This window comes from Ambystoma mexicanum, chromosome 7p, assembly GCF_040938575.1.
Source record: "Ambystoma mexicanum isolate Mex_15411 chromosome 7p, UKY_AmexF1_1, whole genome shotgun sequence".
Taxonomy (NCBI): Eukaryota; Metazoa; Chordata; class Amphibia; order Caudata; family Ambystomatidae; genus Ambystoma; species Ambystoma mexicanum.
Genome location: NC_090939.1, coordinates 9282140 through 9306420, shown reverse-complemented (window position 1 = coordinate 9306420; position 24281 = coordinate 9282140). Strand labels below are relative to the sequence as shown.

Below are 24281 nucleotides of genomic sequence, written 5' to 3'. Positions count from 1 at the left end.
TCTGCTGGCAATCAGAAAAGTATATCCTATGGGCACGTCTGCTGACAATCAGCAAAGCATATCCTACGGGCACGTCTGCCGGCAATCAACGAATCATATCCTACAGGCACGTCTGCCAGCAATCAGCACAGCATATCCTATGGGCACATCTGCTGACAATCAGCAAAGCATTTCCTATGTGCATGTCTGCCGGCAATCAGTGAATCATATCCTACAGGCACATCTGCCGGCAATCAGTGAATCATATCCTACGGGCACGTCTGCTGGCAATCAGCAAAGTATATCCAATGGGCACGTCTGCTGACAATCAGCAAAGCATATCCTATGCGTATGTCTGCTGGCAATCAGCAAATCATTTCCTACCGGCGAGTCTGCCGGCAATCAACGAATCATATCCTACACGCATGTCTGCCAACAATCAGCAAATCATTTCCTACTGGCACGTCTGCCTGCAATCAGCACAGCATATCCTACGGGCACTCCTGCCGGCAATCAGCGAATCATATCCTACGGGCATGTCTGCCGGCAATCAGCAAAGCATATCCTACGCGCATGTCTGCCGGCAATCAGCAAAGCATAGCCTACGCGCATGTCTGCCAACAATCAGCGAATCATTTCCAACCGACACGTCTGCCGACAATCAGCAAAGCATATCCTATGGGCACGTCTGCCAGCAATCAACAAAGCATATCCTATGCGCATGTCTGCCGGCAATCAGCGAATGATATCCTACAGGCACGTCTGCCGGCAATCAGCACAGCATATCCTACGGGCACGTCTGCTGACAATCAGCAAAGCATATCCTATGCGCATTTCTGCCGGCAATCAGCAAATCATTTCTTACCGGCACGTCTGCCGGCAATCAGCGAATCATATCCTACGCGCATGTCTGCCGGCAATTAGCAAAGCATATCCTACGGGCACGTCTGCCGGCAATCAGCGAATCATATCCTACGGGCACGTCTGCCGGCAATCAGCAAATCATTTCTTACCGGCACGTCTGCCGGCAATCAGCAAATCATTTCTTACCGGCACGTCTGCCGGCAATCAGCGAATCATATCCTACGGGCACGTCTGCCGGCAATCAGCACAGCATATCCTATGCGCATGTCTGCCGGCAATCAGCAAATCATTTCTTACCGGCACATCTGCCGGCAATCAGCGAATCATATCCTACGCGCATGTCTGCCGGCAATCACCAAAGCATATCCTACGGGCACGTCTGCCGGCAATCAGCGAATCATATCCTACAGGCACGTCTGCCGGCAATCAGCAAATCATTTCTTACCGGCACGTCTGCCGGCAATCAGCAAATCATATCCTACGGGCACGTCTGTCGGCAATCAGCAAATCATTTCTTACCGGCACATCTGCCGGCAATCAGCGAATCATATCCTATGGGCACGTCTGCCGGCAATCAGCACAGCATATCCTACGGGCACGTCTGTTGGCAATCAGCACAGCATATCCTATGCGCATGTCTGCCGGCAATCAGCAAAGCATATCCTACGGGCACGTCTGCCGGCAATCAGCGAATCATATCCTACGGGCATGTCTGCTGACAATCAGCCCAGCATATCCTACGGGCACGTCTGCCGGCAATCAGCGAATCATATCCTACAGGCACGTCTGCCGGCAATCAGCAAATCATTTCTTACCGGCACGTCTGCCGGCAATCAGCGAATCATATCCTACGCGCATGTCTGCCGGCAATCAGCAAAGCATATCCTACGGGCACGTCTGTTGGCAATCAGCACAGCATATCCTATGCGCATGTCTGCCGGCAATCAGCAAAGCATTTCTTACCGGCACGTCTGCCGGCAATCAGCGAATCATATCCTACGGGCACGTCTGCCGGCAATCAGCAAATCATTTCTTACCGGCACGTCTGCCGGCAATCAGCAAATCATTTCTTACCGGCACGTCTGCCAGCAATCAGCGAATCATATCCTACGGGCACGTCTGCCGGCAATCAGCACAGCATATCCTACGGGCACGTCTGTTGGCAATCAGCACAGCATATCCTACGGGCACGTCTGTTGGCAATCAGCACAGCATATCCTACGGGCACGTCTGTTGGCAATCAGCACAGCATATCCTACGGGCATTCCACCCTGTGGGCACGACAGTAGTCGAACTATACACACTGCCGTCATCAATAACACCCCCCACACCCTCCCCATTCCCCCTCCCCTAGCGGTGCTGCCAGCGTCTACTGCCTGAGCAGGGTAACATGTATACACGTAGGTGGGCCCTTCGTTAGCCATTCATCCTCACATGTGGCAGCAGGGCCCGGACACTCGTGTGATGGGTGTGGCGGTGTGCTGAGGTCTTCCTCCGTCACGCTGCCCGTTGGCATAAGTACATGGGTACTGAGGTGTCTATTAAGTCGCCAAGCTTCTCAGCACGGGCCTGAGCTCGTTCTAGATCCCAGTCCCTCGCCAGTAGGCCCAACCATCTCTGCTTCTCAGGTGCCGCACACCACTTCCATCCGATCAAAACGGCCTTTCTAGCAGAGAATAGGCCGCGTCAGAGAGTCCTCACGCCACTCCTCAATATCGAGGCCAAAAGCCATCGCCACAGGTGTCGAGGGAACATCACAGTTTCCATTCTTGGCCAGGCGACGCAGTACAAGAGCCCAACATGGCTGTATGGGCCAACGCAGCCCACCGCCCCACACTTTCTCCAGCAGAGAGGAGATGGGGAAAGGCCCACGGAATGCAATGTAGAGGGCGTGTAGTAGGCCCTGTGTATCATCTCCCTATGCCGCAGACTGCCAGGGCATCATACAAGGTAGCGCCATGATGCCTGTTGTGCGAGCGTGCGCTATACAAGTGACCATAACATAACATGCCCTCTGCTCAGAGTGGTGTGTCGAGGTCTTCAGCCCGCATTTCTGGCAGCGTAACATTTCTACTGAGGTTTCGTGGTATACAGAAGTCATAAAAGGTCCAAAGCAAAGGGAACCCACTTTTCTTTTCACACAAAGTGGCCCCACCTTTTACCCCATGGGCGAGGCGGGTGTTTTTGCTGAAACCTTTAGCATGTTTCTGGAGCAAACGTTAGTGCTTTTCGTGAAAATTCTTTCTTAAGATTTGAAGGAAATTTCTGTGGTGTTGCATCCATGCGTTCTCTTCCCACTTGGCATTTTAAATAGCGCTACGAACCCTCAGGTATCTGAGCGCTGCTTATTATTACCCACGGTGTGTGGTGCTCATTTATCGACCTTGGAAGGATGAAAGGCTGAGTTTGGCCCCGCCGGGATTCGGGCCTGTGTCAGCAGGCTCTGCACAGATGTCAAAGCGAGCGCTCTACTCGCTGTGCTATCGGACCGGCTGCAGCAGTGCGGCAGGCTGCCGCTCGACTACCGCAAATTAAAGCGCTTTATTCCTGCAACCACCTTCTCTTGGCTACCTTCAGCAACAGGCCTACGCTCCTAATGTCTGAGCATTGCACACACAGAGCACACCACCCTCATCACTCTCAGCATCACGCACCCATACAGTCTCCTAACAAAGCAAAGACGGCTCAAGGAACACGCCATTCCCACTGCTGGAACTATCACCTTACTCTGGAAGACTAGAAGCAAACCCCAAAACCCAGAAAGTGGGAAGGACCATCATTCTTTCCCACTCATGTGGGCCATGAGACAGTTTAGGGGTTCCCCCTGGTGTCAGACTTGGGGTACCACATCAATGGCGGCCAAAGATCCCACAGCATCACACTCACTTCTAGAGGTTCATCAGCTGCTGACTGTAGCATCTCTAGCGCCTAGCAGCACTGCAACCCTCCCTCGAGGGACTAGGCCCCCCTCGCGTTTTACTGCTTGTATGCTAGACCAGCAGGCGCCCACCGCATCTCAGAGGGGGGTCCTGGGGGCAGAGCCCTGCTGCTTCTTAGTCATTCTTTTCATGGAGACATGGAGTGCTTCCTCTCTTGGCTTTCCCTGGAGGGATGGAACGACCCTTCCATCTTGTGTGTCTTGGCCTTGAGACCCAAGTTGCTGTAGTCTTTTGGAGACATGCCCCAATGTTGCCATCTTGTCCTCCCTCCCATAATTCCTTTCCCAAGGGACTGAACATCTTAGTGCTCCCTCTCATGTCCTCTTGCAGACATGAGCACCCCTGGCTTGCTGGGGGTCTTTCCTAGTGGAAGGGGGTCAAGGCCAGCGTGGGACTTCCCCTACGGAACCTCCTATGACCATTCAGCCACCGGAAGGGTCAGCGGGCCACAGATCATGCCCCAGAAGACATGGAAGCCGTTATGGTTCGTAACAAGCACCCCTTGAATCTGGTTCCTCGTCCCAAGGAAGGCAGGGCACCCCAACCTAGTGCCTCATCGTGTAGCAGATTAGATCGCCGCCCTAGTGTTTGAGACCGGCCTTTATAATGGATGGACCTCACTGGGTCTTCATGCGTCCAGGAGGTCTTCCCATGGGGAACTGTGAATCTCCTGCTCTGCTCCATCCATCCTCTGGTAGGGGAAGTGTGCATTCTTTATGTCTTCCCTAATGAAACAACGAACCCTTAAGTAGAAGTTCCTGCTCTGGAATTCAGAAGAGCCCCTCTGGGTTCATAGCCCGAGCTCCCCCTCGCCCCGGAGGTCTTGCCACCTCGCCCGGGTGCAGGACTCACCTGGTGCTTCTAGCCCGGAGGTCTTGCCACCTCGCCCGGGTGCAGGACTCACCTGGTGCTTCTAGCCCGGAGGTCTTGCCACCTCGCCAGGATGCAGGACTCACCTGGTGCTTCTAGCCCAGAGGTCTTGCCACCTCACCCAGATGCAGGACTCACCTGGTGCTTCGAGCCGCCATCTCCTCCTTGATTCTCTTGATGTCACTCTTGCATCTCTCAATGTCCACCACCTTGAGTCCTTCCACTGGAAACAAAAAGACAGGTGAGGTTACCATGGGGAAACCTGCTGGGCGTCATTCCAGGCTGCGCGCCGCGCGGGACCGCGGGCCTATCCCATATGCAGGCACTGGGGACGAACAAAAGCCTGTCGCCGTGCCCCGGTGTCGCACAGCAGGTTTTTCAAGATCTGGCCAATGGCCCAAGTGTTTACAGAACCGGGGCTCGGAGAGGGGAGGGTGGGGTGGCCCAAGGTGGAGGGTGGGGTGGCTCAAGGTCTCAGCAAGGTGAGCCAGGACCAGGCACAGGCATCCCCAAATCACCACTAATGTAGTCAAATATATGCCTCGGAATGCACATATGTGTACAGAGACATACCTTGAGAAACATGAAATTAGGCGCCCACATAACCTCATATAGCTCTGGAGAATGACTGTCCAGCGCTTTGATTGAAAGCGCTATAGAAATAAAAAGCAAACGCATGCTGTGTTCCTTGTATGAGACAGGAGCCCTGGTGTATATGTGCATGTGTGTCTTTACAGTACAGAGCAGACAATGCATATATGTGTCCATGGGACAGAACAGGTCTGGTGCACACGTATAGGGCAGTGCCTGTCTCTAGACAGATACACATAGTTCTCTATAGACGTCATTGAGATACACGGGTGACTGACCTTTCCTGGCACATGATTGGTCAAGAGCCACCCAATATTTTATGGTATGGATGGATTTTCAAGCCCTTTTAGTTTCGACCATTAGTCGGTGTTTAAGCACCACATACAAGCCACAAATGATGGCATTGGAGTACAGGTAGGAGGGCGATCGGATATGAGGAGGGAACCCCATCTGGTGGGTTTTGTTTGGAAATTTAACTACCCATTGACTGCCCAGGGGCAACATAATCCTCGTGGCTACTTCCAGCCACTACCTACTCCTTCCTGCGCAAACCCCCTCATTGGGATCAGTTTGAGCTAGCTCTATCAAGCAGTAATATCAAAGTTTGTGCTGGATAGGGTCTGCTAATAATATTTCTAAGCATGTCTAAGCAGTCTTCTATGAGTTAATGGTTTAAATGTAGTCATAAATGTGTTCCTGGTATAATAGAATTGTCTAAACCAAGTGTACAATCACAAACATCATTTATAAGCAATACATGTGTCCTCACATCTGTTCCTTGCACGGAAGTCCTGTTAAAAACAAGCATTGGCAATGGTAACCGTTTTGGCTTACATGGTAGGTATTAGGTCAGGTACTCGCATTTGCAATGTTTGTAGATGTTTAAAAAAATGTATACTCAGTAAACAGAGCACTGTCTTATTTTTAAAATGCCACTGATATGGGAAGGCCAGGAGAGATTTGGCACGCATGTGCACGGGACGGGTTGGAGTGGAGAGACCGGGCCCCTGTGGAAGGGGGCCACGGCAGACCCTGTGTGCAGGAGCTGGCACCTCTTGTCGACGTGGGGTTGACACCTGGGTACCCCCGCTTTCTTCAAGCCATGGAGTATATCTGACAGTCCAAGATGGCGGCCCCCAGAGGGGAATGCGCAGGATCCGCCTTCTCCTCATTCCAGCGAGATTTGGGCTGTTTTTAGCTGCCACAGTCATCCTAGGATAGTTGCAGCTACTTCAAGAGCACTGCACCTGTTGTAACCTCTGTCTTTCTCTGCAGTGTGCTGGACCCCGCTAATGAGTCTGACGTCTGAGGGGGGCAGAACAGTAGTGGGGCAGCCAGTGGCCATTGCTCACCTCTACCCCCGCCCCCCCCTCCTGGAACATGTCCACCGTTTCTTCCCCTCTCATCCTCCAGCTCCATTCAGGACACTCTCTTTCATCTCTTACTGTGAGCAGAGCTGACCTTACAAATGACCTTTGGAGAGTAGCATCCGCCATATTGGAATTGGACCTAAAACCTACAGACCTCTTTAGAAAAGATCCAAACAGGCGTCGCCTGTCTCCCAGGCCCTCGTCTAGTTATGAGCGGACCTGGGTACCCACCCTTGCAGGCAGGATGGTGAGGCGCTATTCTATTCTTTCGCCCCTGAGGAAGGGCCCACTAAAGAAGGGACTGAAACATGTTGGGCTAGGCCGCAATATCAGGTGTACATTATGTGTGCTCCTAGCCTGGACCTTCTCCTCCTGTTCCAGTTGGTGTGTTTATGTGGTGTCCACACGTTTGCAATGGGCTAACGCATCTTGAGAATGTATGTATTTTGCCAATCTAATTCATTGCACACTCCTTGTGTGTGTGTCTCTCTATAGCGGGGGTCTCGCTCTTTGCAACAGGAGGAGTTACCTGTTCGTTGTCTCTGCTGTTCTGAAGGAATGACACCCCCCGAGAGCTCTTGTGTGAAAGGTCATAGCGCCTCTCCGTGCCCCTGGTCTCGTGTGAGCTGCCCGGCCTTCTGGGGGCAGCACAGCGCACCCCTCTTTCCACTGTCTCTGCTGCTTGCACCTCAGCGGCTCTCTCCCTGATAAACGCTCTCACTTCGGTGCCTTTTCGCTAAAGTGGAACATTTGACAGATTTCCAGAAGCTGGTTGCGAGAGGGGGACATTCTGTGAAAGTCTGGGACTGTCCCCCCCAAAGCTGGGACGCCTGCTAACGCCCTGGTGCACATTACATAGAGGGTGGCGGGGGAGTGGGGGGGGGCGTGTACTGCTGGCCCCACAGGAGCCCAGGCACGAGGTTGAGCTGAGATGACAGGGTTAGGAAGCTGCCCCCCACGAGGGTGTAAGATTATTCCGGATTATAAAAGCCCCCGAGGACTGGCACCAGAAATAGGAGTAAGGCTGGCACAGACTGGGCTGCCAGGGGGCCCTGGACTCATGAGGAGTCCCAGTGAGTCTCATTACCTGGCCAGGCTCTTTCATTAGACTCTCTCGGCTGCTGCCAGCCCCCCTCCTCGGAATGTGCACCCGCCCTCCTCTGCTGCCCCCCCCCCCCCTCGCCCCCTCTTATGCAGGACCTTTGCCCCGCATCCCTTGAGTGCTGTTCACACCCTCTAATGCCAGCAAAGCCTCGAGTGCCCATCGCGCTGCTGCCAGGGCAACCATTGTACCCAGAGAGGCTGGGCTGCAGGTGTGGAGTGCCGGGGACTGGAGATGAAAGGGGAGCCCGGACCGGAAACACAACAGCAACCGAGAGACAGCAGTGCACAGAGACAGGGGGCCGCCAGGGGGACATGAGACTGCAATGTACAGAGACAGGGGACCACCAGGGGGACATGAGACAGCAGCGTATAGAGGCATGAGACCGCCAGGGAGACATGAGACAGCAGTGCGCAGAGACAGGGGACCGCCAGGGGGACATGAGACTGCAATGTACAGAGACAGGGGACCACCAGGGGGACATGAGACAGCAGCGTACAGAGGCCTGAGACCGCCAGGGATACATGAGACAGCAGCGTATAGAGGCATGAGACCGCCAGGGAGACATGAGACAGCAGTGCACAGAGACAGGGGACCGCCAGGGGACATGAGACTGCAATGTACAGAGACAGGGGACCACCAGGGGGACATGAGACAGCAGCGTATAGAGGCATGAGACCGCCAGGGAGACATGAGACAGCAGTGCGCAGAGACAGGGGACCGCCAGGGGGACATGAGACTGCAATGTACAGAGACAGGGGACCACCAGGGGGACATGAGACAGCAGCGTACAGAGGCCTGAGACCGCCAGGGATACATGAGACAGCAGTGCACAGAGACAGGGGACCGCCAGGGGGACATGAGACTGCAATGTACAGAGACAGGGGACGACCAGGGGGACATGAGACTGCAATGTACAGAGACAGGGGACCACCAGGGGGACATGAGACAGCAGCGTATAGAGGCATGAGACCGCCAGGGAGACATGAGACAGCAGTGCACAGAGACAGGGGACCGCCAGGGGGACATGAGACTGCAATGTACAGAGACAGGGGACCACCAGGGGGACATGAGACAGCAGCGTATAGAGGCCTGAGACCGCCAGGGATACATGAGACAGCAGTGCACAGAGACAGGGGACCGCCAGGGGGACATGAGACTGCAATGTACAGAGACAGGGGACCACCAGGGGGACATGAGACTGCAATGTACAGAGACAGGGGACCACGAGGGGGACATGAGACAGCAGCGTATAGAGGCATGAGACCGCCAGGGAGACATGAGACAGCAGTGCACAGAGACAGGGGACCGCCAGGGGACATGAGACTGCAATGTACAGAGACAGGGGACCACCAGGGGGACATGAGACAGCAGCGTACAGAGGCCTGAGACCGCCAGGGAGACATGAGACAGCAGTGCACAGAGACAGGGGACCGCCAGGGGGACATGAGACTGCAATGTACAGAGACAGGGGACCACCAGGGGGACATGAGACAGCAGCGTACAGAGGCCTGAGACCGCCAGGGATACATGAGACAGCAGTGCACAGAGACAGGGGACCGCCAGGGGGACATGAGACTGCAATGTACAGAGACAGGGGACCACCAGGGGGACATGAGACTGCAATGTACAGAGACAGGGGACCACCAGGGGGACATGAGACAGCAGCGTATAGAGGCATGAGACCGCCAGGGAGACATGAGACAGCAGTGCACAGAGACAGGGGACCGCCAGGGGGACATGAGACTGCAATGTACAGAGACAGGGGACCACCAGGGGGACATGAGACAGCAGCGTACAGAGGCCTGAGACCGCCAGGGATACATGAGACAGCAGTGCACAGAGACAGGGGACCGCCAGGGGGACATGAGACTGCAATGTACAGAGACAGGGGACCACCAGGGGGACATGAGACTGCAATGTACAGAGACAGGGGACCACCAGGGGGACATGAGACTGTAATGTACAGAGACAGGGGACCACCAGGGGGACATGAGACAGCAGCGTATAGGGCATGAGACCGCCAGGGAGACATGAGACAGCAGTGCACAGAGACAGGGGACCGCCAGGGGGACATGAGACTGCAATGTACAGAGACAGGGGTCCGCCAGGGGGACATGAGACTGCAATGTACAGAGACAGGGGACCACCAGGGGGACATGAGACTGCAATGTACAGAGACAGGGGACCACCAGGGGGACATGAGACAGCAGCGTATAGAGGCATGAGACCGCCAGGGAGACATGAGACAGCAGTGCACAGAGACAGGGGACCGCCAGGGGACATGAGACTGCAATGTACAGAGACAGGGGACCACCAGGGGGACATGAGACAGCAGCGTACAGAGGCCTGAGACCGCCAGGGAGACATGAGACAGCAGTGCACAGAGACAGGGGACCGCAAGGAGGGACATGAGACTGCAATGTACAGAGACAGGGGACCACCAGGGGGACATGAGACTGCAATGTACAGAGACAGGGGACCACCAGGGGGACATGAGACAGCAGCGTATAGAGGCATGAGACCGCCAGGGAGACATGAGACAGCAGTGCGCAGAGACAGGGGACCGCCAGGGGGACATGAGACTGCAATGTACAGAGACAGGGGACCACCAGGGGGACATGAGACAGCAGCGTACAGAGGCCTGAGACCGCCAGGGATACATGAGACAGCAGTGCACAGAGACAGGGGACCGCCAGGGGGACATGAGACTGCAATGTACAGAGACAGGGGACGACCAGGGGGACATGAGACTGCAGTGCACAGAGACAGGGGACCGCCAGGGGGACATGAGACTGCAATGTACAGAGACAGGGGACCACCAGGGGGACATGAGACTGCAATGTACAGAGACAGGGGACCACCAGGGGGACATGAGACAGCAGCGTATAGAGGCATGAGACCGCCAGGGAGACATGAGACAGCAGTGCACAGAGACAGGGGACCGCCAGGGGACATGAGACTGCAATGTACAGAGACAGGGGACCACCAGGGGGACATGAGACAGCAGCGTACAGAGGCCTGAGACCGCCAGGGAGACATGAGACAGCAGTGCACAGAGACAGGGGACCGCCAGGGGGACATGAGACTGCAATGTACAGAGACAGGGGACCACCAGGGGGACATGAGACAGCAGCGTACAGAGGCCTGAGACCGCCAGGGATACATGAGACAGCAGTGCACAGAGACAGGGGACCGCCAGGGGGACATGAGACTGCAATGTACAGAGACAGGGGACCACCAGGGGGACATGAGACTGCAATGTACAGAGACAGGGGACCACCAGGGGGACATGAGACAGCAGCGTATAGAGGCATGAGACCGCCAGGGAGACATGAGACAGCAGTGCACAGAGACAGGGGACCGCCAGGGGGACATGAGACTGCAATGTACAGAGACAGGGGACCACCAGGGGGACATGAGACAGCAGCGTACAGAGGCCTGAGACCGCCAGGGATACATGAGACAGCAGTGCACAGAGACAGGGGACCGCCAGGGGGACATGAGACTGCAATGTACAGAGACAGGGGACCACCAGGGGGACATGAGACTGCAATGTACAGAGACAGGGGACCACCAGGGGGACATGAGACTGCAATGTACAGAGACAGGGGACCACCAGGGGGACATGAGACAGCAGCGTATAGAGGCATGAGACCGCCAGGGAGACATGAGACAGCAGTGCACAGAGACAGGGGACCGCCAGGGGGACATGAGACTGCAATGTACAGAGACAGGGGACCACCAGGGGGACATGAGACAGCAGCGTACAGAGGCCTGAGACCGCCAGGGATACATGAGACAGCAGTGCACAGAGACAGGGGACCGCCAGGGGGACATGAGACTGCAATGTACAGAGACAGGGGACCACCAGGGGGACATGAGACTGCAATGTACAGAGACAGGGGACCACCAGGGGGACATGAGACAGCAGCGTATAGAGGCATGAGACCGCCAGGGAGACATGAGACAGCAGTGCACAGAGACAGGGGACCGCCAGGGGACATGAGACTGCAATGTACAGAGACAGGGGACCACCAGGGGGACATGAGACAGCAGCGTACAGAGGCCTGAGACCGCCAGGGAGACATGAGACAGCAGTGCACAGAGACAGGGGACCGCCAGGGGGACATGAGACTGCAATGTACAGAGACAGGGGACCACCAGGGGGACATGAGACTGCAATGTACAGAGACAGGGGACCACCAGGGGGACATGAGACAGCAGCGTATAGAGGCATGAGACCGCCAGGGAGACATGAGACAGCAGTGCACAGAGACAGGGGACCGCCAGGGGGACATGAGACTGCAATGTACAGAGACAGGGGACCACCAGGGTGACATGAGACAGCAGCGTACAGAGGCATGAGACCGCCAGGGAGACATGAGACAGCAGTGCACAGAGACAGGGGACCGCCAGGGGGACATGAGACTGCAATGTACAGAGACAGGGGACCACCAGGGGGACATGAGACAGCAGCGTACAGAGGCATGGGACCGCCAGGGAGACATGAGACAGTAGTGCACAGAGACAGGGGACCGCCAGGGGGACATGAGACTGCAATGTACAGAGACAGGGGACCACCAGGGGGACATGAGACAGCAGCGTACAGAGGCATGAGACCGCCAGGGAGACATGAGACAGCAGTGCACAGAGACAGGGGACCGCCAGGGGGACATGAGACTGCAATGTACAGAGACAGGGGACCACCAGGGGGACATGAGACAGCAGCGTACAGAGGCATGAGACCGCCAGGGAAACATGAGACAGCAGTGCACAGAGACAGGGGACCGCCAGGGGGACATGAGACTGCAATGTACAGAGACAGGGGACCACCAGGGGGACATGAGACAGCAGCGTACAGAGGCCTGAGACCGCCAGGGAGACATGAGACAGCAGTGCACAGAGACAGGGGACCGCCAGGGGGACATGAGACTGCAATGTACAGAGACAGGGGACCACCAGGGGGACATGAGACAGCAGCGTACAGAGGCCTGAGACCGCCAGGGATACATGAGACAGCAGTGCACAGAGACAGGGGACCGCCAGGGGGACATGAGACTGCAATGTACAGAGACAGGGGACCACCAGGGGGACATGAGACTGCAATGTACAGAGACAGGGGACCACCAGGGGGACATGAGACAGCAGCGTATAGAGGCATGAGACCGCCAGGGAGACATGAGACAGCAGTGCACAGAGACAGGGGACCGCCAGGGGGACATGAGACTGCAATGTACAGAGACAGGGGACCACCAGGGGGACATGAGACAGCAGCGTACAGAGGCCTGAGACCGCCAGGGATACATGAGACAGCAGTGCACAGAGACAGGGGACCGCCAGGGGGACATGAGACTGCAATGTACAGAGACAGGGGACCACCAGGGGGACATGAGACTGCAATGTACAGAGACAGGGGACCACCAGGGGGACATGAGACTGCAATGTACAGAGACAGGGGACCACCAGGGGGACATGAGACAGCAGCGTATAGAGGCATGAGACCGCCAGGGAGACATGAGACAGCAGTGCACAGAGACAGGGGACCGCCAGGGGGACATGAGACTGCAATGTACAGAGACAGGGGACCACCAGGGGGACATGAGACAGCAGCGTACAGAGGCCTGAGACCGCCAGGGATACATGAGACAGCAGTGCACAGAGACAGGGGACCGCCAGGGGGACATGAGACTGCAATGTACAGAGACAGGGGACCACCAGGGGGACATGAGACTGCAATGTACAGAGACAGGGGACCACCAGGGGGACATGAGACAGCAGCGTATAGAGGCATGAGACCGCCAGGGAGACATGAGACAGCAGTGCACAGAGACAGGGGACCGCCAGGGGACATGAGACTGCAATGTACAGAGACAGGGGACCACCAGGGGGACATGAGACAGCAGCGTACAGAGGCCTGAGACCGCCAGGGAGACATGAGACAGCAGTGCACAGAGACAGGGGACCGCCAGGGGGACATGAGACTGCAATGTACAGAGACAGGGGACCACCAGGGGGACATGAGACTGCAATGTACAGAGACCGGGGACCACCAGGGGGACATGAGACAGCAGCGTATAGAGGCATGAGACCGCCAGGCAGACATGAGACAGCAGTGCACAGAGACAGGGGACCGCCAGGGGGACATGAGACTGCAATGTACAGAGACAGGGGACCACCAGGGTGACATGAGACAGCAGCGTACAGAGGCATGAGACCGCCAGGGAGACATGAGACAGCAGTGCACAGAGACAGGGGACCGCCAGGGGGACATGAGACTGCAATGTACAGAGACAGGGGACCACCAGGGGGACATGAGACAGCAGCGTACAGAGGCATGAGACCGCCAGGGAGACATGAGACAGTAGTGCACAGAGACAGGGGACCGCCAGGGGGACATGAGACTGCAATGTACAGAGACAGGGGACCACCAGGGGGACATGAGACAGCAGCGTACAGAGGCATGAGACCGCCAGGGAGACATGAGACAGCAGTGCACAGAGACAGGGGACCGCCAGGGGGACATGAGACTGCAATGTACAGAGACAGGGGACCACCAGGGGGACATGAGACAGCAGCGTACAGAGGCATGAGACCGCCAGGGAAACATGAGACAGCAGTGCACAGAGACAGGGGACCACCAGGGGGACATGAGACTGCAATGTACAGAGACAGGGGACCACCAGGGGGACATGAGACAGCAGTGTACAGAGGCATGAGACCACCAGCGAGACATGAGACAGCAGCGTAGAGACAGGGGACCGCCAGGGGGACATTAGACAGTAATGTACAGAGTCAGGAGTTATAATGTGAGTGACTGAATCTATGTCTGTGCATCTAGTTATTCATTTTATTTTATTGTATTTATTTATTTTATTTGCTGATGGCGCCCAGACCCGGGGTATCACAGCGCTTGGGGGGTTACATCATAGTAAATGCATTGTGACTTTTAGGTTACAGTGGGGTCACAGTCAGGAGACAATTAGTCACAGACATAGCGACAGCGAGGTTGCATTGAAACTCAGAGGTTGTAGCTGCCAGCGTCGAGGCAGTGAGTGAGCAGTGGAGCGGTAGATCAGGGCAAGAACCAGACAGTTTTCTGTGTGAGCAGTAAGGGGTGAAAATGGTGAGGCATATTTGTTGAAGCGGTTCAGGTAGGAGGGTTCATCTTGGGTGCAGGGTGGGAGGGTTCCAGAGGGTGGGAGTGATGAAGGTGAAGTTGGGGCCTCCAGATCTTTTCCTGGTGAATCTCGGGGTGCTTAGCGAGGTGGAGGAGGAGGGTCGCAGGAGGCGAGGGGTGGGTTTCCTAGCAATGCGATGGGCGAGGTAGGGAGGGGCAGTATTGTGGAGGCAGCGATGTGTGATGGAAAGAATTTTGAATTCGATAAGCACCTTGATGGGTAAGCAGTGTGCTTCTCGTCTTACTGGCGAAATGTGGTCAGAGCGTTTCAGACCCCAGACTGCTCTGAGGGCATTATTTGGGATCAGCTGGAGTTTATTTATGTTTTTGTGGGAGGTCCCTGCAGGGAGGGCATTGCAATAGTCTCATTTGCTGCCAAGGACGGCTCTAGCGAGCATGAGGCAGTTGCTGGGGTGAGGAATTTTCTGTAGAGGTTTATCAGTTTGGTGGGGTAGGCTGCAAAAAAGGCGATGGCTTTGAAAGTTGATGCATGTTGACCTCAGAGTCAAGATAGACTCCCAGTGTTTTGACGGTGTTATTACCATCGATGGAGAAGGAGGTGAAGGCAGGGTCAAGGTGTTTAAGACGGTGTGGGGACCCTACTATGAGGAGCACCATTTTGTCATCATTTAGGCTTGGATGGTGGGTAGCCATCCAAGCCTGAATGATGCTGTAGATCCGGTTGATGTTCGCAGAACCCAGATCATGGTTGCCGGTGAGTTTCAGGAGGACTTGGGTGTCACTGATGAAGTTTGTATATGGGATATTGAGACTGTCTGGGTGCTCAAAGAGAGGTTTGGTGTACATAGTGTACAGTGTAGGTGAGAGACAGGAGCCTTGTGGAACCCCGTAACGGATGGGATGAGCTGCTTCGGGCCCAGCGGGGCCTCTGGAAGATCTTTCGCTGAGTAAGGATTTGTGCCACCTGGTAGCTTCGGTGGAGCGGTTGAAGGTGGCTGTGAGATGGTGGCATAGGATGTCGTGATCTATAAGATCGAAGGCCGCCGGAAAGGTCCAGTAGAAGGAGTCGAGCTGAATCTTACGGTCCAGGAGGGCCGATTCAGTGCTATGTCTGTGCCTGAAGCTCGACATGTACATGTTTGTGGGAGTGCGACTGACTGGAGGAGTTTGCAAATGCAAATGACGTGGCACGTGGCACGTGGAAAGGAGGTGAGTAGAGGAAGGTGATTGGATGCTGGAAGGTAGTCTGCCTTGGAGGAGTTAAGCAAAATACAACAAAGTGCCATCCCGTGACAGATTGCGGTGAGACAGGAAGAAATACATATAGAGAGATCAGGAGTGACAGTAGGGAAGGAGAACATGTGTGTGTCATCCTTGAAGAGGTGGTAGTGGAACCCAAAGGAGGTATTCAGTTGACCAGGGGAGGACGCATACACTGTTAAAAGTAGAGGTTGCCTTGGAAGACATCAATAGGTAGGGCTGTAGGATCTGGGGGTCCATGTTCCTAGAATTGGAGAAGGAACAGTGAGAGAGGTAGGAGGCACCCCAATCTAGAGCGGCCAGCAAGGGTCTGAAGAAAAGAGAAGTGGCCCACAATGTGGAAGGTGGCCAGGGGGTCCTTGAGGGTGAGGGTACAGCATGGTTTACTAGGCTGCGCAGAGATTAGAAAGCTGAAGTCAGGTTTGAGGGAAGCTTTGGTAGAGGATTGGCTGAGGAATTGCTGTGGAACCAGATGTCGGAGGGTCACAGCGGCTATTCCTGTCTAGGTGGGCAGGCATTATGTTAGGCCTTGTGTTCGAGGATGTGAGTGGTGAGGGAGCAGAGACAGAGGCTGATACTTTGCAGGATTCATGGGTCTGCCCGGGGTTTCTTAAGGATTCCAGGGTCAGTTGGGGAAGGCCCCGATGGGAAAGGGAGAAGTTGTAGGAGCTGGGAGATGTTGTAGGAGCTGGGAGATGTTGAAGAGCTGGGAGATGTTGAAGAGCTGGGAGATGTTGAAGAGCTGGGAGATGTTGTAGGAGCTGGTAGATGTTGTAGGAGCTGGGAGACGTTGAAGAGCTGGGAGATGTTAAAGAGCTGGGAGATGTTGTAGGAGCAGGTGAGATGTGAACATTCCTTGACTTGTTCATGGGTCGATGGGAGAAAGGACAGGACGGTGGTCCTCAAGGTGGGTCCCAATTCAGCGTGCGGGGTAGGGAGGAAAGGGAGATGGTCGAAGGTGGGGGAGATGGAAACTGGGAGAGGGAAGGAGGGAGCGAAGTCTCACAAATGTTGGCAATCTTAGATGGGAAGTATTTGGCCAAGTCGTTCCTAGACAGGGAAGAAGGAATTGCATGAGGGGGGGTCTGGGGGGAGGCGCATGGCTTGTGGCATGCTACAGATCTTACCGGGGGGCGAGCAGAGAGTAGTGATTGGATTGGTGGAGTAGGGTGATCTGTCAGATTCAAGGGCGGCAATAAAGGAGAGGCGACCTTTTTCTTCTCGAGGAGGAGGTGGATTTCACGGGTGAGGCAGGGTTGGGGTGAAGTTCGGAAGGAGTGAAGCTGTGAGAAGGATTGCACTGATGAATGGAAGCCAAGGAAGGTGCTTGATAGAGGGAGACGGGGGAGGAGCCAGCGGGTTAAAGGAGGGAGGGCCTGGGTACCAATGGGCTGCTGGCCAATTAGTCCACGTTGAACTTTACGTTTAGAGAAAAAGAAGAGAAGAAAGGAAGAGGTAAGGGGGATACCGATACTGAAGTGGAGGACAGAGCGATCAGAAGGGGAGGGGTTCATGAAGAGATTAGAAGAGGACACTGAAGAAGAGGGGAAGGCAAGATCAAGACACTTGCCCTTAGAATGAGAGGGACGATGGTATAGGGTTGTACCTCTTCCGTACTGAGGCTGATGGATGAAACTTGATGGAAGGGAAGCTGCCCAGATCACCAACTAGTTACATGATATAAGTCACTTATAACGCGCCCGTGCACAAGCTTTTCTGATTCATTCAAATATTTCCATCCACAACATTTTGCTGTTTATAATGAGTCTCCAAAGGGGGGACGGTGTAGACCCAGGTGGGGCCTCTTACTCGCCGTCGGCGGAGCTGAAACTCACTGATGAGGCCCAACAAAGCTCGACCATGTCTAATGGTGTTCATATTCCCATTAAGGGGGTACATGGCCAGGCAGTGTGGGCTGACCTGCTCCCTTGGTAGCAGGACCAAGATTAAATGCTGCAGAAAGGCAAGACATGCAATGGATTAAAGCTTCCCGGAGGAGTCCCGACTGGTTATGGATAACTCCACAAGTGAAATGGAGGACAACTGCACGAGAGCGTGATGGACCACAAGGACAAAGGGAGCGTGAACTTCATTAGACAAAGTGGAACACCACGGATCACAGGGAAAGGGTTGGGGCACCATAGATCACATTGAAAGGGTTGGATACCATGGACCACAGGGAAAGGGTTGGGACACCATGGATCACAGGGAAAGAGTTGGGATACCATGGATCACAGGGAAAGGGTTGGGGCACCATAGATCACATTGAAAGGGTTGGATACCATGGACCACAGGGAAAGGGTTGGGACACCATGGATCACAGGGAAAGAGTTGGGATACCATGGATCACAGGGAAAGGGTTGGGGCACCATAGATCACAGTGAAAGGGTTGGATACCATGAACCACAGGGAAAGGGTTGGGACACCATGGATCACAGGGAAAGAGTTGGGATACCATGGATCACAGGGAAATGGTTGGGATACCATGGATCACAGGGAAAGGGTTGGGGCACCATGGATCACAGTGAAAGGGTTGGATACCATGGACCACAGGGAAAGGGTTGGAAGACCATGGATCACAGGGAAAGGGTTGGATACCATGGGCCACAGGGAAAGGGTTGGGACACCATGGATCACAGGGAAAAAGTTGGGATACCATGGATCACAGGGAAAGGGTTGGGATACCATGGATCACAGGGAAAGGGTTGGGATACCATGGATCACAGGGAAAGGGTTGGGGCACCATGGATCACAGGGAAAGCGTTGGGACAACATGGATCACGGGGAAAGGTTTTGACGATCATGGATCACAGGGAAAGGGTTGGGACACTATTGATCACGAGGAAAGGGTTGGGACATCATAGATCACAGGGAAAGCGTTGGGACAACACAGATCACAGGGAAAGGGTTTGAACATCATGGATCACAGGGAAAGGGTTGGAAATTATGGATCATAGGGAAAGGGTTGAAAATGATGGATCACAGGGAAAGGGTTGGGACATAATGGTTCAAAGGAAAGGGTTGGCCCATCATGGATCAAAGGGAAAGGGTTGGGCCATCATAGATCACAGGGAAAGGTTGGAACATCTTAGATCACAGGGAAAGGGCTGGAACATCATGGATATTAACAGGGAAAGGGATGGAACATCATGGATGATGGCAAAGGGTTGGGACATCATGGGTCACAGGGAAAGGGTTGGGACGTCATGGGTCACAGGGAAAGGGTTGGGACGTCATGGATATTCACAGGGAAAGGGTTGGACTCATGACACATAGGGGTGGGGGTTGGACGTCATAGACAGTGGTATGGGTTTGGACACTGGATAGCACGGGGGTCCGGGCAACTTCCTATTTGGAAGCCGCTCCAGGGAAACCAGAGGAGAGGACATAGTAAAAATATCGGAGGAACCCCCTTTTGTAGGATGTTATCCTAAAACGCCCCAGCTCAGGAGTACAGTTCATTCCAGCGCTGCATGGTCACCCAGGTAGAGGGCCACCCCCACCCGCACGAGAGAAGCACAGAGACCCAGAGACCTCTGCAGGCGTGGCCTATAGAACAGACCCCCGGGGCCCAGACACTTAGCACGCTGCGCCGCTCCCCAACAACACACGTCTACGGGGAGGCACCAGGGCCCGAACATGCCCCGGCAGGGGCAAACAGCGCGCCGTCTGGAAGTGAACATGCGCTGCACAGAGACACACAGGGATGGGTCGGGTGCACAGGCATTGCGGGGTAATGCCGTCTTCTGGGTCTTGAATGAAGCAGTGCAGGCTCAGACAAAGAAAGGACGGTAGTGCAACCAGCGCAGGGGGGGGGGTTACCCCCATACTCACATTCTACTCTCCGCTCCAGCTTCGCCAAGTGATTGGCTAATTCGGACTTCAGCTCATGAACATTAAAGGCTCTGGAAAGAAAGAACACTCAGTATCAGATGAGAAAACCGAGAATGCAGGCACACGACTTAGCACTAGACCCGGCTCACTTAAAGGCCTCTGAAGATCCCCAGAAGGATCCCCCCTTTCCAGTGGGGCAAAGCAGAGGTGCACTGGAATTCTGAGTTATGGCAGCCAGGGCCTTCTTGCTCCACTCTCAGGACTGGGTGGATCACTTGGGTGAAGGATCGCCAGGTTTACACACACAGAGCGGCACCTTTCTGGGCACCCCGTTACAGACCAACGAAGGAGGACACTTCGTAAACTTGGTCATGGAGTTTCATGGAGGGAAGGTGCTCGACTGGTGCCAAGCCACAGAACAGTCCACTGGCAATGGAAGAAACTATGGCAAAAGAATAGGGCAACCCTGGCACAGACCGAAGATCCCAACCGGCCCAGGCATAGCCAGAAACCGGCCCCCACTGCACAGGGACGATTTCGCCCCGGCCACGGCCCGAAAGGCGGAGGGGCCAATCCGACCCTGACTCAAAGACCCTCAGGCGTTTGCTTCTCCGTGTTGCCTGGGTGCTAGTTATTTGCAGCAAGTCATGGATGCACTTACATGCGCAAATTGCGTGGTTAAATATTTTGAGAGCAAGTTAGAAATGCAAGGTCTTATTTTGTTTGTATTACTTTTAAGCGGGGTACATCAGGGGTGCAGCATCTGTTCTATATGACGAGAAAACAGGTCTGTTCACATTAAGACATCTTGGCATGCTCTTGCAGGGTTTCCCAATGTTGTGGGAGCTGTGGACTGTACTCATGTCTGACTTCTTCCTACACAACAAAAAAGGATTTACTCTCAATATACAAAACATATTCACATTTTCCGTAAAAGGCTGGCACTGCTGTCTTGCACTGGACCAGCAAAGGCCACCCACCACATGCACAATGCTGCATGCACCCGAACGCCACACACCACAGACAGGCAGATGGTCATACGTGGGTGCGTGCAGGATGAGCATCGGATGAAAGGGGGTGAGGTATGAAGTGGGGGGCAGCATGGTAGACACTGAGGACTGTGGCTGATTGGAGGGAGTCCAGCCAATGGTTGCTGTGGGATGCAGGGGCAGGCCATGCTATGGCTGAGGGGGCACTATGGGAGGTGGGAGTTTGCAGTTATTGTAATTGGTTATTTATAACGCGCTTAATACCCAGAGTTTTCTCAAAGGGACCCAGGGATCTAATCTGTGTTGCTCTGTGTCGTCTTGCTTCCAAGATAAGCACGTGTTGCCCCTGAGCTATCCTCCGGGGACAGTAGGTGCAGGAAGTGGTGCATGAGGGTGTGAGCCCCCACAACAAGGTAAAACAATGAGCCCTTCATTAGGAATTTTGTGGAATAAATAAATGGTGCATGTGTCAAACGGGAAATCATATCGTGCCTCCTATTGTAATGAATATATGTATATTGGCCTACGCCAAGCTGCTTGAAAGCCACTTGCGAAGAAATCCGTGTTGCAAGGTCCTGACCTTAGAATCAATGTAAGCCGCCATTTTAGGTTCTCTCTGTAAAGTCACCCTATGAGGTAAAATGGTGGACGATGTCATTTCGAAATACAACATGGCCGTCTTGACCTCTGTTTGTAATTAATATGTAACTTGCCTGCAGGCCATTTGTTGGGGTCGTGAAGTGGGACCTTGTCCTTCGCTGACCTGTGTATAAAGGATTACTCGTGCCAATGAAACTAATCCGCGAGCATAGGTTAAGAACAATGTATCCAAATACTGAACTAAGAACACTTGTTTAACTACATTGTATTAATGTTTGAGAAGACCTGTATAAGAGATTCTAAAATGCACTGTTACCGTGTAGACTTGTTGGCGAATGTATTAAAGGCAATCCCTATGCATATAGTTGTGTGAACTTGGCATGAACCCTAGATCAGTAATGTATTAGAGGAATATTAACCCGCAGTAGGGTTGGACATCATGTTCGCAAAGGGTATAAAAGTGGGACTAATTCTAATCCACAGCCCCACTCGCTGAGCACACCGAACCATGCTGGAGTTCGCTGTGTTGTACTGAGGGCTGATAGCTATCTGATTTTGTTTTGTCCTTTGTAACTGTTCAGTATAAATTAAAGATCTTTGTATGTTCCTTTGTAACCCGTGTTTGGTGTATTTCCTTTTGGGGTACTCAGCCTCGATATTTTGACTTTGTTTTCACAGTTGGCGCCCGAATAGGGACCCTCAAGATTGATGCCGGATTGTCGAAGGTTGACGCACGCTATCGGACCGGGATCGGACGGTGAAAGGGGCCCCTTCTGAACGAGACGCAACACCTCAGCAGCGCTGCACGACCCGATCCCTGGCCGATTAGCTTGTGGTCCGAGATGGCATCTTGACGAGGGTCCACTTGTCGAGGCAGGCAGATTTGCTGAAATCACCAAACACGAGGTAAGATTAGTTAGGTAAGATTCTTTGTAATCCGATCGGACCTCCTTAGGATTGATCAGGTGAGTCGTGACCCGATAAATATCCTGATAATTTGATTTTGACGTAATTGTATCAGCAGACACAATTATTGACCAGGTAACATCAATATTTTGATATGCCTGGGAAATTGTCTATCTGCTTCAGGGCGTTATTCTGCAGTGATAGGCAATCTTTGGAATTTAGCCGTCCGGCACCACAGGAAGGGTCGCCGGCTTGTACTATGTACTGTAAGCATGGCATTGGAAGTATAGTGTTTAATGATATTTGGCACAGACAAACCAGACATGCTTCCGAACTTCAGTGGCCAATCAATGGTAGTTTTGAAATCCCTCGTATTGAGTATTTAGAGTCAATTCTATTAAAGAAAAAGGCCAGACCTGCAGCATTTGATGTTTTGCAGTATTGGAAAAAAGAAGCATTACAGCAGCTTAAGAGTAGGGAAAACATGCGTGCCGTCATAAGACAAACGCCGAAAAAGCATTGTTGTATGACCAAGATAAACAGTCTGAGTCAGCTAGGCATATGGATAGGGCTTTCTCACTTGGCATTCAGAAAATCTATCCTTCTAAAGATTTCCATGTTTCTGATGAATTAATTGACAAATTGTTAAATGAACGAAGGTCTGGTGCCACTGCGCCACCTCCGTATGTTCCTCTTCCTGCTGTTTTGCCTCTTCCTGCTGTTATTCCTGCTATTTCTGCTCTGCCTGTTGTTCCTGCTCCTCCTAATGTTCCTCTTCCTCCAGTTGTTGTTCTTCCATGTTCTTCCACCTGTTCCTCCACCCTTCCTATTGCACCAGTAATAGTACCTCCATTGAATTCACCTGCTCTTCCTCTTCCAAGTGGTCTCGTACCGCTTATAGTCGATCAGGGTGCAGGGTCAAGGGTTGTCACAAGTAATACTGTACCTCCAGAGAAGAAACGTGATTTGATTGCATGGGCTAAGCATTGTATGGAGAGGGATGATCGAGCTAATGTTTTTGCCACACTTTCTAATATGGATAATTTTCCTGAGAAAAATGTTTTTATTGAAGGTTTAGGGATTTATTTATGTGTGATGTGGGGCAAATTAAATAAAACAGATCGCCCGCAAGGGTTAAGGGATCTAAACACTTTAGTGTTTTCTAGAGACACTGTGGAGAAAGTTAATGAGCATGTCGAGAGGTTATTTGGCTATAGAAAGGAGTTGGAAAGGTTGCAGAATGAGGATGACGAGGGGGAAAGTATGTATGTACAGAAACAGTTCCTTCCTTGTCGAAAATCAATATCTGAGGAAGCACGAATTTGTGCGAAAGACGCGCTTAGATGGATTTCAGATATGTCGATAACTTCAGTTGGAGTATATGACACATATAGTCAGTATACGCCAGAAATGCAGAGGAAAGTGGTACAGGTAATGATAGAGTACCTACAGCATGATTGTGTGAAGAGAAAGATTAGTTGTCCCACAGAGTTATTGAGTATTTATAAGAGAGCTTTTTCACTTGACACTTCTTCGACTGCTTTAGTACTCGACTTGGCTCTGTTGCTTAGTAAGCGTTCGGAATCACCTACTTCTCAGTTGCCTCTGAGAGAGGTTCCTCCGACATTTGTCCTGAAGGTTGAGATTGCGGCTGATCCTGCAAAAAATGCAGTTGATGTGAGCATTCCTGCGCATTATGTATCACAGTTTGTTCACGTCCCGTTCTCAAGGCAGGAAGTGAATACTATTACACAATCTATTCCTGATATTAGGAAAAATCCAACAGGGTTCTATAAAGAAATAGAGTCTGTCTTGCAGTCTTCAGTATTCATCCTA

General features: G+C 53.2%; 1 protein-coding gene across 1 annotated transcript in view; it reads right to left on the bottom strand.

The window, feature by feature from the left end:
• The window catches only part of PDE9A (phosphodiesterase 9A), a 543111-nt gene that overhangs the window by 248206 nt on the left and 270624 nt on the right, over nucleotides 1-24281 (bottom strand). The window contains exons 7-8 of the mRNA XM_069635653.1: nucleotides 19951-20021; nucleotides 4791-4875 (exon numbers count right to left, since the gene is read on the bottom strand). Of these exons, the coding sequence (XP_069491754.1) occupies nucleotides 4791-4875; nucleotides 19951-20021 (156 nt within the window). The remainder of the gene's footprint in view (nucleotides 1-4790; nucleotides 4876-19950; nucleotides 20022-24281) is intronic.